This window comes from Coregonus lavaretus, assembly GCF_964263955.1.
Source record: "Coregonus lavaretus genome assembly, chromosome: 24".
Classification (NCBI taxonomy): Eukaryota; Metazoa; Chordata; class Actinopteri; order Salmoniformes; family Salmonidae; genus Coregonus; species Coregonus lavaretus.
In genome coordinates, this window is record NC_140011.1 from 22954191 (window position 1) to 22973276 (window position 19086).

The 19086-nt window shown below is 42.2% G+C and overlaps 2 protein-coding genes across 3 annotated transcripts; both read right to left on the bottom strand.

The window, feature by feature from the left end:
• Positions 1-1035: 1035 nt before the first annotated feature.
• LOC311099307 (exosome complex component RRP4-like) lies at positions 1036-8009 on the bottom strand. The gene is made up of 9 exons (XM_084140028.1): positions 7862-8009; positions 3359-3460; positions 3111-3156; positions 2917-3006; positions 2649-2714; positions 2324-2392; positions 2021-2197; positions 1685-1813; positions 1036-1439 (listed from the first exon to the last, which is right to left on the bottom strand). The coding sequence occupies exons 1-9, from the start codon at positions 7987-7989 to the stop codon at positions 1359-1361; spliced, it is 888 nt and encodes a 295-aa protein (XP_083996154.1). The 5' UTR covers positions 7990-8009; the 3' UTR covers positions 1036-1358.
• Positions 8010-13898: 5889 nt separating this feature from the next.
• On the bottom strand, positions 13899-17600 carry LOC311099453 (PR domain zinc finger protein 12-like; the record flags this gene model as incomplete). Of its 2 annotated transcripts, none has more annotated exons than XM_084140137.1 (5): positions 13899-14353; positions 14608-14716; positions 15043-15198; positions 15555-15745; positions 17381-17600. In XM_084140137.1, 5 exons carry the CDS (start codon positions 17598-17600, stop codon positions 13899-13901), a joined length of 1131 nt encoding a protein of 376 aa, XP_083996263.1. The 2 variants fall into 2 exon arrangements, with proteins under 2 accessions (XP_083996263.1, XP_083996262.1); XM_084140136.1 differs by having other exon boundaries at positions 14602-14716.
• Positions 17601-19086: the final 1486 nt, after the last annotated feature.

Sequence of the window (19086 nt, forward strand, 5' to 3'; positions counted from 1 at the left end):
TTTTATCTTTTGTTTTATATGTAATGTAAGTGCCTTAATGTGTTTGGACCCCAGGAAAAGTAGCTGCTGCCTTGGCAACAGGTAATGGGGATCCCTAATAAATACAAATACAGTTCTCTATAAACTGATCACAAAGAAATGAGGAACAGCAGGGTCATTGGCTGCAGAATGCAAAAACATTCCAATACAGTAAATCAATTACAATCCCGCTCCAACACAGGTTTCTATTGAGAAACAGTTATAGTTTGTAGTTTTTCTTCATAAACTAAACAGGAGATAAATGCATTTCCTGGTCAAGCCTGAAGAGTTTATCAAAAAGGGGATTTGCAGGTTACAGGTGGGGCATTCCACCAATTCGGTGCCTTTTGAGAAGTGTAACTTGGTCAAAAGAAGTGTTTGATTTCACCTAATTTAACATCCTGTCATAAAGAGCACATGTTCAACTTAATAAAAAACATGTTTTCCCATATCAAAAGGTTAAATAAAATAATGACTATAGTAAGTGTAACAGGACTGAATATTTCATCTTACATCAGCCATAAATACCCTTGTGACAGGGGGAAATGGGAAGCTTGTTGTGTGCAACAGGGAGTGGCAATTGAATGCAAGCTTCACAAAAAAATTCAATTGCCAAAAGAAATCTAGCCTGTCTATCTATGGGTAACAGGGTTGACGTGTTATGCACGACCCGCTCTGTTTCCCACCACAAAGCACCAGAAAATGGACAAAAGGAGTATAACCAGCTCACCTGATTTTACACTATGATTTGACTATTAGATGTTCAATGTTTTTGAAAAAGATATTTCAAAAGGAATAATTTCACCATATTAAAATGAGTTCAGTTCACAGGGTTGACCTTAAATTGAGGGACAGATGTAAATGAATCCCTTATCACATTAAATAAATAATAATCTTCAGAAGTGACTGTCAAAGCAACAAAATAACTAGGGCTTTACAACGATGGTGAAACGTGGGAGACATTTTTGGATTAAGTGGGTTGAAATCTTCCTAGAAGTGACACAGTGTTGACGGATGGAATTTTGACACTTTTGCAAGCCTTTATTCATATATTTAAAAAAATGATTGAATGCTCCACGTGGTCTATAATAAAGAGCACTTCATTTAATATAACTATTACAATTCAATATTGGGGTACAATTTCTACTTAAAATATCAAAGGGACGCAAAAGGTACTCTTTTCGTGGAACGACCCAGGTATCTTCTGGTTGAGAGGCGAGTTCAGACCTTGGGCGGGGGTTCAGTCCCTAACACAGTTAAGGCCTTGGTGCCTAGACATGGAATGCAGGGATCACAAACCTTCCATTGCTAAAGGTCACAGAAAGGTTGAATCTGATACTCTAACCCTCCTGTTCCACCAGTTTCTGACGCGTCACCATCACAATCTCCTCCATCACCTCCGGTTTTAAGATATCCTTGATCTAGAAAGAGATAGAGAGACAGGTAAATTTATATGCTTTGTAAACACTTTGAAATCTGATGAAAGGTGCTAAAAATGCAATGTCATCATATGAATGGCTTGGATGGCTATAGATTGTGTGTCATGCAAAATGGCTTGCCATCGAGTCCCTTTTAAAAGAATGATCTAACTGAGGCACAATGAATGGAAAGGTTTGCTTCTCTCAGATCCTCTTTCCATTAGCCAGATCAGTACAGAGAGCGTTACCTGATGTGGGAGTGATGACTCGTAACAGTAGAGCACACTGGTGTCATACAGCAGCACTTTGTGTGCCCCTAGGGCCAGCAAGCAGTTCCTCAACCGCGAGATCACCTCCCGATCAGAGAGAGAGACAGGCTGAGGGGGTGAGGTGGGAGAGAGGGAGAGGTTACAGTGAGGAAAGCCAAAATACAATGGTGAAAAAGGGAAACAGAAGGATTTGGGTAGATAATATAAATATAGTAAAAGTCAAACAGTTATAAGCACAACACTTCATATTAACTACATAGAAGTTGGATCCCTTATATTCCCGCTCACAGCTGTGTAGCCCCAGGCAGCTCTCACCTCCAGACTGGTGTAGTATCCTCCAGCCTCCTCGTCCTGCTGTCCTGGGGTGGGGTACAGCCACACAAAGCCATTGTTGCCCAGGATGATGGAGGCCCCACACGGCAGGTTGTGGAAGTGGGTTTTCTGTCTCTTGATCAGAGAGGGAGATAGCTGCACAATAACTCCTTGCCCCAGCTGATGTGATGTGGTTGCAAAATAATAAGAGAAAATATGAGGTACATGGTTTACATTTTCAATCACTTTAAAAACCATAGAACATCAAAATTGTTGATCACACATTGGGTAGTTAATCTTAGCTACCTTTCCGTACTTTAAACTGCGGGTGTGAAGAGAGAGCGCTCCATCTGAGAAAACAGACTGTACCTCTGCCTGAGAGAAGAGCTAGTCAAGGATAATCTTGACCATAGTCACATACGAATTATGAAGCAGAAAGAAGTTAATGCATTTATCAATGAGAGAATGACACTTGCTAGTAGACGGTAGAGCTAAAAAAAAAAAAAAAAAAAAAAAAAAAAAAAATCTAAAGATAATGAAGATTCCATGTATTTCATAGTAGTTTGGGTAGGATGGACATTACGAAGGCAAAAGGGCCCAGGTTACAGATTCAGGTCAGAGCAGAGGATACACTGATGAGGTCCCCCTCCTGAAGGTAATCTCTCATGGTGAGCTCATCTTCTGCTGACCGTCTCCTCTAAGAAGGACAGATACAGAAAGATTGATTGATGGTAAGACAGAGAGAAAGAGAGAATAATGTAAATAAATATCCAAAGAAGTTTGACCAACAGTGTCATAACAATATGCTTGCACTGGGTGCTTATAGGAAGAGAGGACCAAGCGCACATTACCCAAAGACACTTCCAAATTCCCAGATCTATGTTGTCTATTCCACTCACCAGCTCTCCTCCGGGCAGATTGACAGAGGACAGCAGCAACACAGAGTCCAGTCTGGAGTTGGTCTCCACCTTCCAGCGCTTCTGTTGCACCTACAAATGGCAGAGAAACACTAAGCTCCAACCACGAGAAGCACGATCACCCCAAGTCATTATTAGCTTTACTGACCGTATCACCACCTCAAATGGAAACATACCTCTGTGATCCTTCCAACCACCACATCTCCAACCTCCCCATTGAACCTGGGAATCAGAACAGATAAACATGGCAAAGGTAATCAATAACAAGTCATATAGTTTTATTTTTAGACAAACAGACTGTGATACAATAACAGCAGATGCTGCACAATGGAAAAGTTGTCTTAAACATTGAGGCAGTAGCTAACCACTGGGGTAAATCTAAGCCTAGGACTACAGACATTACTGTGGCACCTGGTCCACTTACCTGGTCTTGAGCGGCCGTACACAGATGAGCTTGTTCACCCTCTCCACCTCTCCAGCCACAGAGGCTGTTAGTTTTTCTTCATCCATGTAAGTCCCATGACCCCTAGAATGAAAAGCAGTTTGGTCTAATCAAGACTCACTATATATCCACTTTCAATGTCAATGTCATGTATACTCTGGACTCCCGACATTGCTCGTCCTAATATTTATATTATTTTACTTTTAGATCTGTGTGTATTGTTGTGAATCGTTAGATATTACTGCACTGCTGGAGCTAGGAACACCCGCAATAACATCTGCTAAATATGTGTATGCGACCAATAAAATTTGATTTGAACATAATTAAAATTAACTTGGCAGACGTTGTATGATTAATTGAAGAAAAATTTAGTATAGTACAATAGTATAGTAACCCATATGGAAAAGATAAGGAATAATTTACCAAGATTGTTTCATGTTCTACCTGAAACTTGTAAGTAATACATATAGCAGCAAATATACTTACAAGATTCATAGAATATTATTGTAATATCTGACTTATATGGGTATTTAACATTTAGACATAACAGAAATGTTGCATGTATTATATAAAAAACATACAAGAGACATGTAAGCGAAGCATTCTAAGGTCTCACATACATGGGACATTTCAAAGCACTTGCATACCACTGTCTGATGTCATTGAAGCATGCAATGTGACAAAGTCCACCGCGAGGAGGAGGAAGGGGGAAAGCAGGAGGGGGAGGAGTGGTGGAGGAGGAAGAAGGGGGAAAACAGGAGGGGGAGGAGTGGTGGAGGAGGAGGAAGGGGGAAAGCAGGAGGGGGAGGAAGGGGAAAGCAGGAGGGGGAGGAGTGGTGGAGGAGGAAGAAGGGGTAAAGCAGGAGGGGGAGGAAGGGGAAAGCAGGAGGGGGAGGAGTGGTGGAGGAGGAGGAAGGGGAGAAGATGAGAGAAGAGAGGAGGAGGACAGGAGGAGGAGAGAGGAGGACAGGAGAAGGAGAGGTGGGGGAGAAGGAGAGGAGAAGAGGACGAGTACAGGAGGATGAGGAGGAGAGAAGAGGACAGGGGGAGGAGGAGAATGAGGAATGACTGATAACAGCAGTGAATCTATTTAGTTATTAAGTGGAGATCTCTTAACAATCATTCTCTCGATAGCACATTGGTAGTAGTCTGTGATAAATCACAAAGCTAAGAGGAGGCATCATGCCCATAGGGGGCACGTGCCCCCTCAGATTTGTCCTGTTTAATATAGATATAGTTGAATTTTTTGTTGTTATTTCTCTGTAACACTACTAGCCACCTAGGCTTTAGCTAGCCCATATCGGTTCCCAATCTCCTAACCTCATAACTAGCTACCAAGAAGCCATTTCAGGCTATCCATAAAGTTAGAGTAGCTAGCTTGTCTAACTATCTTAGCTGGCATGCCTGCTGGCAAGCAATTACTAAATGTACTGAATAAGACTCACATTCCATTCCATATTTTATCCAGATTTCAGCAGAGAAACATAGTTAGTTTAATTAAAGGTGCTACACATAGCAGCCATGATATACTCTAGATCAGGGATGGGCAACTTTGATGGGGGTGGGGGCCACAAAAAAACAGAACTCATCATGAGGGGCCACAGTGGCTTGTGGGTCTGCGTACCCATTTCCTGCAATTCTACACATTTTGCCACGGGACGGAGAGAAGATTTTGCAATTGTATAACTCATTTCATGCAATTCTACCCATTTTGCCATGCGGCGGATAGAAGAATTAGCAGTTTTAAAGCTAATTTCCTGCAATTCTACACATTTTACTATAGGGTGGAGGCAAATGTTTGCAGTTTTAATATGATAACTGATGTGTTGGGTGTATTGGTTTTTAAATCAATCCACGATTGTGCACCCCAATACATGTCAGACATGCTTTTAAGTTATGTACCCAGTAGGTCCCTCAGGTCCTCTGGCACTGGCCTTTTAACTATCCCAAAGCCTAGGACCAAGAGGCATGGAGAGGTAGCCTTTAGTTACTATGCCCCCAGCTTTTGGAATAGCCTGCCAGAGAACCTTAGGGGGGCTGAAACTGTGGACATTTTTAAAAGAGATCTTAAAACACACCTTTTTAGCTTTGCTTTTCCTTAGGGGGCTTTTTAGTCCTTCAGTTTTTGTTATTATTTAGTTGTGTATCCTCTTATGTTTGTAGTGCCCATCCCTGCTCTAGATTGCAGGAAAAAGCTGTTTCAGGTGTTTGAAAAATGCAAAATACCCAGCCTTAATCATGGAAACTCATACCTAAAAGTGAAAATTGATATACAAATATTGTATTTTCATGTTTTTTATATGTTGACATAAAAGCCTATGTAAAACCTATAATTAAAGCATTTATTTTGTAGAGGTTACATTCTCAGAACATACATTTTCTTGTAATATTCAAATATGTCAAACCATATATTTGTAGGAAATGCAGCACAATCAAGTATTCAATTGTGTATATCATATAAGGCATATCATTTCAATTATGTATATCATATAAGGCATATAATTTAACACATATACAAATACACCACTGACATATAAGGAAAAACATTATACCAGATCCTGAGTACAGATGACTTATTTGATTTTTGTACAAATAATCTTATGCCATACAAGATTATTATTTGATTTTCAGTATTATTTTCCATATGGGACGCCAAGCTAGCTAAATAACACATGGATGGAGTTTAGCATAATAAATTGAATAGCTACAGTACTGCACAGTCGTGGTCAAAAGTTTTGAGAATGACAAAAATACTAATTTTCACAAAGTCTGCTGCCTCAGTTTTGATAATGGCAATTTGCATATACTCCAGAATATCATGAAGAGTGATCAGATGAATTGCAATTAATTGCAAAGTCCCTCTTTGCCATGAAAATGAACTTAATCCCCCCAAAAAAACATTTCCACTGCATTTCAGCCATGCCACAAAAGGACCAGCTGCCATCATGTCAGTGATTCTCTCGTTAACACAGATGAGTGTTGACGAGGACAAGGCTGGAGATCACTCTGTCATGCTGATTGAGTTAGAATAACAGACTGGAAGCTTTAAAAGGAGGGTGGTGCTTGAAATCATTGTTCTTCCTCTGTTAACCATGGTTACCTGCAAGGAAACACATGCCGTCGTCATTGCTTTGCACAAAAAGGGCTTCACAGGCAAGGATATTGCTGCTAGTAAGATTGCACCTAAATCAACCATTTATCGGATCATCAATAATTTCAAGGAGAGAGGTTCAATTGTTGTGAAGAAGGCGTCAGGGCGTCCAAGAAAGTCCAGCAAGCGCCAGGACCGTCTCCTAAAGTTGATTCAGCTGCAGGATCGAGGCACCACCAGTGCAGAGCTTGCTCAGGAATGGAAGCAGGCAGATGTGAGTGCATCTGCACGCACAGTGAGGCGAAGACTTTTGGAGGATGGCCTGGTGTCAAGAAGGGCAGCAAAGAAGCCACTTCTCTCCAGGAAAAACATCAGGGACAGACTGATATTCTGCAAAAGGTACAGGGATTGGACTGCTGAGGACTGGGGTAAAGTCATTTTCTCTGATGAATCTCCTTTCCGATTGTTTGGGGCATCCGGAAAACACCTTGTCCGGAGAAGACAAGGTGAGCGCTACCATCAGTCCTGTGTCATGCCAACAGTAAAGCATCCTGAGACCATTCATGTGTGGGGTTGCTTCTCAGCCAAGGGAGTGGACTCACAATTTTGCCTAAGAACACAGCCATGAATTAAGAATGGTACCAACACATCCTCCGAGAGCAACTTCTCCCAACCATCCAAGAACAGTTTGGTGACGACCAATGCCTTTTCCAGCATGATGGAGCACCTTGCCATAAGGCAAAAGTGATAACTAAGTGGCTTGGGGAAGAAAACATCAACATTTTGGGTCCATGGCCAGGAAACTCCCCAGACCTTAATCCCATTGAGAACTTGTGGTCGATCCTCAATAGGCGGGTGGACAAACAAAAACCCACAAATTCTGACAAACTCCAAGCATTGATTATGCAAGAATGGGATGCCATCAGTCAGGATGTGGCCCAGAAGTTAATTGACAGCATAACAGTGTGGATTGTAGAGGTCTTGAAAAAGAAGGGTCGACACTGCAAATATTGACTCTTTGCATAAAAGCCTTTGACACTGATGGAATGCTTGTAATTATACTTAAGTATACCATAGTAACATCTGACAAAAATATCTCATAACACTGAAGCAGCGAACTTTGTGAACTTTTGACCACGACTGTACAAGTGAAACTTGCAGAGTATTATGCACTAACAAGTGAGACCTGCCATATCTAGTCAACATCACCCTAGCTATCTAGCTAGCTACCTATATAAAGCAAATGAGGCAAACAATACGTGGATTAATATTGATTTACAGTAAAGAGAAGGGGAAAAAAACTCAGACTCAAAATGTTATAAAATGGGAGCAGCATGTTGACGGATTGTTTACTTGTTCTCGTGAGGTTCATACTAGCTTGTAGACAGACATACCTCATAAACCCTGTATCTGATGTGATCACATCACCGGGCACAACTAGATCTTTTCCATCTAAAGCAGACAGAGAGGGTGATAACGATACTTGTTTCCGAAAAATTGGTAATCTCATGTCCGCAGCCATGTTTTCTGTCTTCTGTAAATGTGAACGGTGCGTGTAATTGACGTCATCAGATACTTGGCCTTTCAGAATGTACCGAAGCGGATTTCCACAAAATCTAGATAATGTCTCTCGACATTCATTAATTTTATAACTTATTTTCGCAATATTTCAAACTGCATGAGTAATAATATGAAATAGACAATGCATTTCTTTGCAAACAACATTGTTTACGTAAGGGTGCTAGTTTCTTTAGTGTCTTGCGCCATCATCTGGATTTGAAGCGATATTTTAACCGACCGAGAGCATTTTTCATTATCATTAGGTGTAAAGAGGGCAATAGATAAACAAACAGAAAATCACAAAAGTCGATATAAAAACAATAGTAAATGTATTATTTGTATGTATTCCTTATAACAAATGTTATGAGTGGTTGACAAAAACAGGAGATTCCAGCGTCACTGTCACATTCATTTATGACTATCCCTTACTTCGAGTCCATATCCACCTAATAATACGGAATTCCCCTCGACCACGCCCACAAATTGGGGAAAACAAACATTTTTATCATACCCCTAAGACATGCTTATCGCTCACCATTACAATAACAGGGGAGGTTAGCCTTTTGGCGGGGATATTAGTGCATCTATAACTTTGTTACTCATCATTATTCACAATTCATTCAGGATTATCCATAATCATGGTAGCATCCAAATTCGTGTAGAAGTGTTTAGAAACATATTATATTCTTCTTTACAATAAAAGTGACCCCAAAAGGGTCAGATTAGATTGTGTAGAGATTAGCTTTAGATGTCCAAAACATTTCTGAGGGAGGACCCCCAGACCCCCAGTCAGGTTATGTCCTCCCCACCAGAAACTCTGCGGCAGAGTGTGTTTGAAGGCCTTTAAACTCAAAACACGCTGGCAAAGTCTGTTTGAGTCAGGTAAGTGTCTGAGTGATCAATAAGACGTTCAAGGTTTTGAATAAAAAATTGTTGGTTTCTTAACGACATATTTCTCTGTCGTTCATAACCAGCTCAGACAGCAGTTGCAAACCGGCCGACTGGTCCTAATGTATTCTCTGGTGCCTCCCCACATGAAAACATACTATAGTATACTAGGTATAAATTCTGTAATATTACTACACTGAATACAAATATAAACTCAACATGTACAGAGTTGGTCCCATGTTTCATGAGCTGAAATAAAATATCCCAGAAATGTTCCATATGCACAAAAAGCTTATTTCTCTCAAATTTTGTTCACAAATTTGTCTACATCCCTGTTAGTGAGCATTTCTCCTTTGCCAAGATAATCCATCCACCTGACAGGTGTGGCATATCAAGAAGCTGATTAAACAGCATGATCATTACACAGGTGCACCTTGTGCTGGGGACAATAAAAGGCTACTCTAAAATGTGCAGTTTTGTCACACAACACAATGCCACAGATGTCTCAAGTTTTGAGGGAGCATGCAATTGGCATGCTGACTGCAGGAATGTCCACCAGAGCTTTGCCAGAGGATTGAATGTTAATTTCTCTACCATAAGCCACCTCCAACATTGTTTTAGAAAAACTGGCAGTACATCCAACCGGCCTCACAACCGCAGACCACTTATAACCATGCCAGCCCAGGACCTCCACATCCGGCTTCTTCACTTGCAGGATCGTCTGATACCGGCCACCCGGACAGCTGATGAAAATGTGGGTTTGCACAACCAAATAATTTCTGCACGAACTGTCAGAAACCGTTTCAGGGAAGCTCATCTGTGTGCTCGTCGTCCTCACCAGGGTCTTGACCTGACTGCAGTTCGGCGTCGTAACCGACTTCAGTAGGCAAATGCTCACCTTCGATGGCCACTGGCACGTTGGAGAAGTGTGCTCTTCACAGATGAATACCGGTTTCAACTGTACCGGGCAGATGGCATCGTGTGGGCGAGCAGTTTGCTGATGTCAACGTTGTGAACAGAGTGCCCCATGGTGGTGGTGGGGTTATGTTATGTGCAGGCATAAGCTACGGACAACGAACACAATTGCATTTTATCGATGGCAATTTGAATGCACAGAGATACCGTGATGCGATCCTGAGGCCCATTGTCGTGCCATTCATCCGCCGCCATCACCTAATGTTTCAGCATGATAATGCACGGCCCCAGTTCGCAAGGATCTGTACACAATTCCTGGAAGATGAAAATGTCCCAGTTCTTCTATGGCCTGCATACTCACCAGACATGTCACCCATTGAGCATGTTTGGGATGCTCTGGATCAACGTGTACGACAACATGTTCCAGTTCCCGCCAATATCCAGCAACTTCGCACAGCCATTGAAGAGGAGTGGGACAACATTCCACAGGCCACAATTAACAGCCTGATCAACTCTATGGAGATGTGTCGCGCTGTATGAGTCAAATGGTGGTCACACCAGATACTGACTGGTTTTCTGATCCACTCCCCTGCCTTTTTTGTAAGGTATCTGTGACCAACAGATGCATATCTGTATTCCCTGTCATGTGAAATCCATAGATTAGGGCCAAATTAATTTATTTCAATAGACTGATATTCTTATATGAACTGTAACTCAGTAAAATCTTTGAAATTGTGGCATGTTGTTTTTATATTTTTGTTCAGTGTATATATAAATTCGTACCCCCCAAAAAATAGCACACATAGAACAGATCTACTGCTCCTTATACTTGCTTTCAATGAAAATGACAGATCTATAACTCACATTTCTATGTGATTTTGGTTGGGTCGCTCAAAAAGCCACATTTTGCAGCTTTAAAAAACTGTCGTGTTTTACTATAGTATTCTACAGTATACTACAAAATCCTATAGTAAGTACTTAACATGATCGAGGGATACTACAATGTGGAGTATAGTATTCTACAGAATACTACAGTTTACTATTGAATTCTATAGTACTATAATGTTCTATAGTAAACTGTAGTCTTTTTTCATGTGGGTCTGTCCCAGCCAGCCTAATCCCTCAGGCTATGGTCTCCAGCCCCTTTGTCACTGCTACACTGGACCCAATGCCTCAGCATGGCTCCAATATGAGGAACACCCCAGGTAAAGCATCTGTCTTTCTGCTTTGTTGTCATTTCGTTGTGATATTCTCTGTCATATTTGTACTTATCTTGTGAAATGCAGTATTCCTGTTAGGCGTGATCATATTGTGCCTCTCTCTGCACTGTCTAACAGTTTGTTACTCTTTATTGTCACCTGGGGGTCTTGGCTCCAGCTACAGTTGGGAGCTCTGGGGTCTGGAGGCCCAGGGAGAGTCCTGAGCCGAGGTCGAGGGCTCTTGTTCAGGCCAGTGCCATCCACTCCAGGACATTCCAACGCCACAAGGCCTCCAAGCCCAATTACAGAGCCAATCACATTGAAGAGAGACTGAGGCTCCAGCGTGCCTCCAGTTGGAATTACTCAGGTAAGAATATACATTTGAGATGTACACTGAGTATACCAAACATTAGGAACACCTTCCTAATATTGAGTTGCACCCCCCGCCCCCTTTTGCCCTCAGAACAGTTTCAATTCGTTGGGGCATGGACCAATGTTCCCTCTAATTCTTTTCAGCACTGAGCAAATTTCAGGTCTGCTGAGCGCAAACTTGAACATTGTGAAAATTCTGTGCAACTTCCAGCGCCCGTTTCCTGTGAACACTGAGGCTGTACCCGCTTTAAGTTACAGTTTTAACAGTGGTCAAGTAGGCTACTGTGGCTATTTGATCATAATGTAGGCCTACCAGAGTGTCCTACCATTATAGTGATAGTGTTAACTCAGGGGGAAAACTCTAGAAAATTTAGTGAAGTTCAATCTCGTGCTTCTCTGCGCGAGCGGATATTTCTTCTGCTCAGCAGTCCCGGGCATGCACAGCTTAGAGGGAACATTGGCATGGACTCTACAATATGTTGAATGTGTTCCATAGGGATGCTGGCCCATGTTGACTCCAATGCTTCCCACAGTTGTGTCAAGTTGGCTGGATGTTATAAGGGTGGTGGACCATTCTTGATACACACGGGAAACTGTTGAGCGTGAAAAACCCAGCAGCGTTGCAGTTCTTGACACAAACAGGTTCGCCTGGCACCTACTGCCATACCCTGTTCATATGCACTTAAATATTTTGTCTTGCCCATTCACACTCTGAATTGCACACACACAATCCATGTCTCTATTGTCTCAAGGCTTAAAAATAATTATTTAACCCGTCCCCTCCCCTTCATCTACACTGATTGAAGTGGATTTAACAAGTGACATCAATAATGGATCTTTCCCCTGGATTCACCTGGTCAGTTTGTCATGGAAAGAGCAGGTGTTCTTAATGTTTTGTATGCTCAGTGTATGGAGTATAAAATGTGTTTGACATCTGTGTGGACAGTGCTTTATTAACTGATATCTGTTAACTACAGGGTCTGAACCATTCAAGTGTGAGTTGGATGGCAGTGGTAGGATGTTTCACATCCGGGGGCCAACCACCGGACATCTTCAGGCCAGCTACCTGAAGACATTCACCCCCTTCCAGGTCCGCCAGGAGGATGGTGCCCGTGTTGCGACTGCCGGATGTGGCTCCCCAACAATACCTCCCTCCAGATGCACCTCATCCACAACCCATGCAGCCTCTACTACAGGTTCCTCCAACACGCGAACAGGGAAATAATTCACCCCTCGCCAGGGAGTCAACACACACCCATCCACAGAGAGTCTCAGTCTTTCGCAGGAGGCCCAGGGAGGAAGATGAGAATCCCCACCAAGTGGTGCAAGGAAAAGCTACAGTCCTCCCAAATAAATATTATTGCTCCATTATAGCCGCTTGTGTGCTTTTGTCTGTCATGCTCTCCTTTACACCTAACAAACATTCACAACACGCTAGTTCACAGGAGGTTGGTGGCACCTTAATTAGGGAGAACGGGCTTGTGGTAATGGCTGGAGCAGAATAAGTGGAATGGTTTCAATTGCCATTCCATTCGCTCCATTCCAGCCATTATTGTGAGCCGTCCTCCCCTCAGTAGCCTCCACTGCGCTAGTTCATAGTAGGCTACAAAAAGGTCCAAAGTAAAGACCACTACGCAGATGTGTTAATATCATTCTTTATTTAGAATATAAGGAAAGCACACGTATTTACATTCACATACAGTTCAAAATTACACAACACTTTCATGAATATACAGAGATAAAGGGACTATTTATTACAGTGTAAAATTTTGATAGGGCTGAAATAAATGTACACTGCTGCGCTCCTATTTCTACATACTGTACATTTAATTGGAATTCACCTTTGTTACTTTACTTTTTCAAACAACCTTCCTCCTGAGTTGGTAGGCCTATGATGACAGGACGTAGAGTGAGGATAGTTGTATTTAATGACAGCATGAAGGAACCACCCAAAAACAAAATCTGTTATGGTAAAACATAATTATCTAAAATACAGAGTACTCGTCTTGACCAATATAATTATTCACTAGAATAGCAAAGTATTTCCTTTGATATGCTGCATCCTGGAAATACTGTATCGAGTATACAAACAAATGAGAAATGGACAGTTAGCCTAAAAATAGCCTACTCTTGGAACCAACATTCAGTCCTTTGTTCAGATTCTCTGTACAGGCAATAGTACAACAGTTTCCTTTGGAACAACAAAGTGTTTTTGACACACTCTTTGTGATATTTTTTTTGACCATTACAAACATAATACCCAGTAAGTCTAAGCAGACTAGATTGTAAATAAGGCAACCAGTAAAAAGTATGTGAGAACGGCTGTACCATCAGCTCAACCCACCAGACATACAGTACACCCAGACACAGCGATGCCTGCCACACCAGCAAACAGCGGCCTCTCTGAGAATGATGACGAAAGCAACCTGTGGCCCAAGTGTGCAAGGGTAAAGTGCAGAGCCGTTTCCATTAGCAAGTTTCTCTCTCCTCTCTGCTATCATAGCACCATGGTGGGGATATGGTGAACAAGGGGGACCTGCTGTTGGGACAGGCTGCTGATCGGTGGGGGTGGAGGTGAGACTTGAGAGGAAGTGTCTGCGCCCCCCGCCCCTGGTCTGTGCCTGGCACTCTTCTGGTGTGCCCGCAGCCCTGCCAGTTGGGAGTAGGCGCTCTGGCACACGTGGCACTTGTAGGGTCGCTCTCCGGTGTGCAGTCGCACGTGGTTGCGCAGGGTGGACGACTGGCTGAAGCGGCGGTTGCAGAAGCGGCAGACGAACGGCTTGTCCAGGGTGTGGATGCGCATGTGGGAGCGTAGGTTACTACGCGAGTTGAAGCCCCGGTGGCAGATGACGCAACGCATGCGGCTGGTCGCAGACGAGGAAGAGGAGGAGGAAGAGGAGGAGGAGGAGGAGGGGGAGCAAGATGATGAGCCGTCACATGAGTGGGAGTCCTCTGAAGGGGAAGGAGAAACAGAGGGAAGGTGAGATCTTTAATTCATTAACTGATGTGACACATATAAAATGTTGATTTTGACATGGAATAGAATCAGTCTATTTGCAGTAGTTTGAAATAAATAAGAGTGATGTAAATCTGTTGGCTGCAGCAGAGACCACAACACACCGGCCCCACAGGTAAAGGGGCCTGAGTCAGACAGTGATCTGGTTCTCTAACCCCCATAGCGAGAGGAAAAGGGATCTCACCATTACGGCTCTTTTTCTGATGCTCTTCTTCTGTACCGGGAACGCCAGGAATACCAAGGAAGGTGTTGTGGGAGTTTCCGTACCACACTAGCAGCTCCTGGTCTGGAGGGATAGTCTGTAGAGAGCAAGAGGATGAATGTTAAAGAAGGATTCTTTGTTCCGATGATACTCTCCACCAGCTTTGCGTTACACATCAAGAGTCGCAGATCTCTGTACAGACAGCAGGTTGTGCTATTCAGCAGCTGAAATAGGTTGCCCTATACAGGCTAGGGGAGATTTTACCCTTTTATACAGTCTATAGATTCTACACCAACAAAGAAGGCCTACAAACGAATGGGCTTAACTGCAGAACTTGTTATGGCAGCCACCACACACTTTCAACGGTCCTTGTGAAGGCTGCATGTCAGAGTTGTGAGTGACAGTATCTGGCTTGGTTCTCACCTCCACGGCCCTGTAGAAGATGCTGCTACCGATCTGCACCACCTCCAGGTTCTGCTCCTGCTCGTTGCGGGCACACTTGATGTAGGTCATCCAGCTGCGATGGTCCTCCTGGCTGGCATCGATGAAGTAGCGCACCGTGCCATCCTCGTTGAACACCTGAGATCAACAGCAAGAGGTTAGGAGTCTGGTACAATTTTAACGCAAATCATTACCCACTGGGCACACACTGGTTGAATCAAAGTTGTTACCACATTATTTTAATGAAATTACTTTAAACCAATGTGGAATTGACATTGAATTGATGTCTTTGCCCAGTGGGTATTATTATTGTCCATGTGTGACATAGCCGCTTATACATACAGCTTACTGGTGAACAAGACCAATTATGCCCCCTTGCACATGTGCTTCCTTCACAAAAACATGGCATACAGAGATTCATTGCTGTTATTCTCCTGCCTAATTGTGAAAGCAGTTCAGTCCCTAGATACAGTAGCTGCCCAGATTATTCTCACCTCCCACATGAGGTTGTTGTTCTTCAGCAGGTCCACGTGTTCAGGGGAGATGACCCTGCCAGTAAATGGACCCATCTCTGTGCCCGCCTTGATCCAGGTCTTGGAGAAGATGCCCAGGCCCTCGCCAGGGATAGAGCTCTGGGCAATGATCACCTCACTGGGCAGCACCAGGCTAGACAGCTTCTGGACCTCTGCAAACAGAAAAATAGTAGGTTATTTGACTGCTGTGTACAATTCATTAAACCTGTTAATTTGGTTAATCCCATGGTTATAAATGCATTAATGTGAAATGCATGAAATAGAAGGCCTACCCAAGCTAAACAATTTGCCTAAAATACGTTGAGGATAGGAGTGGTTTAAGTCAGGCATTGTGCATACATTTTAAATATGATGCTTTGATAGCGTTTTGATAAAAAAAACATTAATTTGAACAAATATATATTTTTACATGGGTGGTCTAAAATATTATTTAAGCGTCTTACGAATTAGGTGTTTACATTTTGTAATTGCCAACACAGCAAATAGATTGCATCTTATTTTGGTCACGAAATATTAGGTAGCCTAACATCTCATCCACCGTTTAATTCGATTAAATGGATGAATTGAAAGTTATTGTTTCAAAGAAAAAACCCTCGCAAGCATTTTCATCCTCATTCAATTTTTTTAAAGAAAACTCTTGGGTTTCTTTAATGTCAGAATCAAAGAAAATGTATTTGGGACTGCGAAAAGACGGCTTGGAGAGAGGTTAAATGGTCTTCTATTGCTCAGGGTCCAGCCATTTGTCATGCTTCAGATGTGATATTCATTATACCCTACTGGAAAGAAACGGCTAATTCCAAATTCATTATCCTTTTAAGAACTTTGTAGCAATAAAATTGCGCTGAATGAAATGAGGACTTGTTTAAAAGGCCCAGGAATTTCTCAAACAAAAAAATGGAAAGGCGATTAGATGGTTGACATGGTATGAATGGCAATAGAATTAGCCTTCACGGCGCATTATCTGAGGAACAGAAATCTTTTAAGGCGAGAGAAAGAGAAAAGCGCCGGAGCCCATAGCTGCCAAAAGAGGAAAAGAGACTGTCCGGAGATTGATGAATGCGGGATAAAACCCGGGACATCTCAAAGAAAGGGAACCTTTCTCTCCCTTCGGTTTAAGTGGAAACTTTCTCAGGTCAAGCACAAAGTTAACCAAATGAGTTTAATACCCTTCGTCTTTCAGTCAGCAACAGTTACACGCCTAACAAGCTTCTAAATGCAAGGTCTCAAAGCACTAAATGGTTTAATGCGCTAAATGGGTTGAAATAAAAGGGCCAAATAATGAAAATACTGGAGAACAGTAATGAGAAAGTCACAGAGACCTTGGGAAGAAATCTAGAACAGAGGAGTGAAGGTTCCCACTTTTTTTGGTTCACTCTCAATGACACATGAGACCTCACTGAGGTTCTTGTGTTGAATACATTCTTACCAAATGCCTATTTTACACGCGTTTTAGTTAATTATGGTTAACAAGAGGGACACTTGTTAAAATAACAGAGAAATTGTGAAATGGAAAATAAATCTAGGTTGAGTCAACATGTTGAGGGTATTGGTTTTTTGGAGGTCGTTTTGCAGCCTAGTAAAATTAACCATATATATTTTTAAAGATTTCACCCAGGTTATAGCCTATTTGTCACAATTTGGTATTATAATAATTAGGCTACATTTAACGAGACAAGCGTTAAGATGTTAACAATTACAACAGATAGGCCTAGGCTATACATTATTTAGGCCTAGTGGCTGGTTGCCCGTACAGAAATCATTGGAAGAATTCCAAAAGAGTCAATTACCTCCAACAAACGACTGCGCGAGGACCTCAGCCGTGAAGGCTGTCTTGGGACCGATGCTGCTCTGCCTCTCCTCCATCAGGTGCTCCCCGATCACATTTCTCCACCGTCCATACAGGAAACTGTGCAGAATATCTGAGGTGATAATATCAGACAAGGATCGACTCTGGCATTTAAATCCAGACTTTAAGGCTAAAGCCTCTGCAGGTAAAACCGAGCCCATCTCGCAAACTATTGCAAGCCGTGTTCAGATATGAAAGTCTTTAAATGCAAAGTTGATATTCCTTCGCGTGAGACGGCTGGATGGAAATGTGCCGTCCTCCTGCAGCGAGGGTCCTCTTTATAAGTTGCTGGTCTGACCCCTCTCTAATTAGTTATTAATGACACTCCCCTTATGGTATGGACCTGCTCCAGCAGAAGAAAAGCCGCCTCTATTAGGCGGTCCTTCCCTTTCATGAGAGAGAGTGTGTGTGTGAGTGAGAGAACGAAAGAGTGAGAGTGAAATGGAGCGAGACAACGATGAGCCTAAGCCAATAGACTACTCAGCAATATAAATGCATAATGTCTTTAATGCAGACATGATTGTAAATAAACGAACAAAAATCAGTTAGAGTATTATTTAAATTTTTTGTCGCTAACAATTATTCAACATCCCTTTACACACCAACCAGATGAGATTTTTCTTCATGAGAGATGTCCAAGACTGGCTTCTATAAAACTATTTCCAAAAAACACTTGGTCGCCAGTTTCGCAATAGTTTAAGTAAAATATAACAATCTACACATAAATTCTACATTTTAATGTTACTGAGTAGGGCCTATTTAAATTAAAACACGTATAACATATTATAGCGTAGATCAAATGCAAATATGGCTAAATAATTCATGCAAAATGCATGTTTTTATATTCCACTCTAACGCTATAGGCTACAGCACAATGAGTCCCACGTTTATTTAACAGAATGAAAATGCTGTCCATTTTAAACTGGTTCAACAATTAGTTAAAAAGTTTGTCTGTCATCATATTCAGGTCATTGGGTCTGGGAGTTGCTTAAACGTTCTTTCTCAGGCATTCCGTATTCATGTGGTTGGCAATATTAATTTTCTTCCAGGGAGTTATAGCGCGGGAATAATATAATAGAAACAAGCTCAACGTGCTTTACCGCATTGTTCCCATGCAAAAAATGCAAAGCTGCTTTGACGTGGTTCACTTCTCTAGCCCTTGTTGAAGTAAGCGGTTTAATATTCATGGTTGTTCATAGCCCTTCAGTATATTGTGACAGCGTTTAGATGAGTATATACAGCCCCTTTCTTCTCAATAGCCACAGTTCTCTCTGTTTTTTCCTCTCTATTTTTCGGGCTTGATGGACTGGGGGTAAATGAGCAGTTTTCCTTCTCTTCCAGCAGAGAGAACATCTTTATTCCGTCCCCGGCTCGCGGGTTTCCTATTCAGTTCCTCTCCAAGTAATGTCAGGGGGCTGAAAAGTGCTGCAAATCAATCTTTCATGGTGTTTTGAGGGCACTTTGACACCCATGCACTCCGCCTTTCATTCCAACAACTACAAGGGGATGGTCCGAAAAGTTGGTCTCTGACGAATGTGGACTAGTATTCCAATGGAAAAGAAGATATGGATTCTAAATGCAAAGTATAGAACGGGTTGTTTTGAATGCTGAGATAGTGTAAAGAAAGGTGAGTGACAAAGCACGAAA

Excerpts from the sequence above, each read along its gene's own strand:
- LOC311099307 (XM_084140028.1), bottom strand. The coding sequence starts at position 7,989 with ATGGCTGCGGACATGAGATTACCAATTTTTCGGAAACAAGTATCGTTA. Across the intron at positions 2,393-2,648 it reads AGGAGGGGGACCTCATCAGT|GCAGAGGTACAGTCTGTTTT; the intron begins GTATCCTCTGCT and ends CTCTTCTCTCAG. Across the intron at positions 1,814-2,020 it reads GATACTACACCAGTCTGGAG|CCTGTCTCTCTCTCTGATCG; the intron begins GTGAGAGCTGCC and ends TCACCCCCTCAG.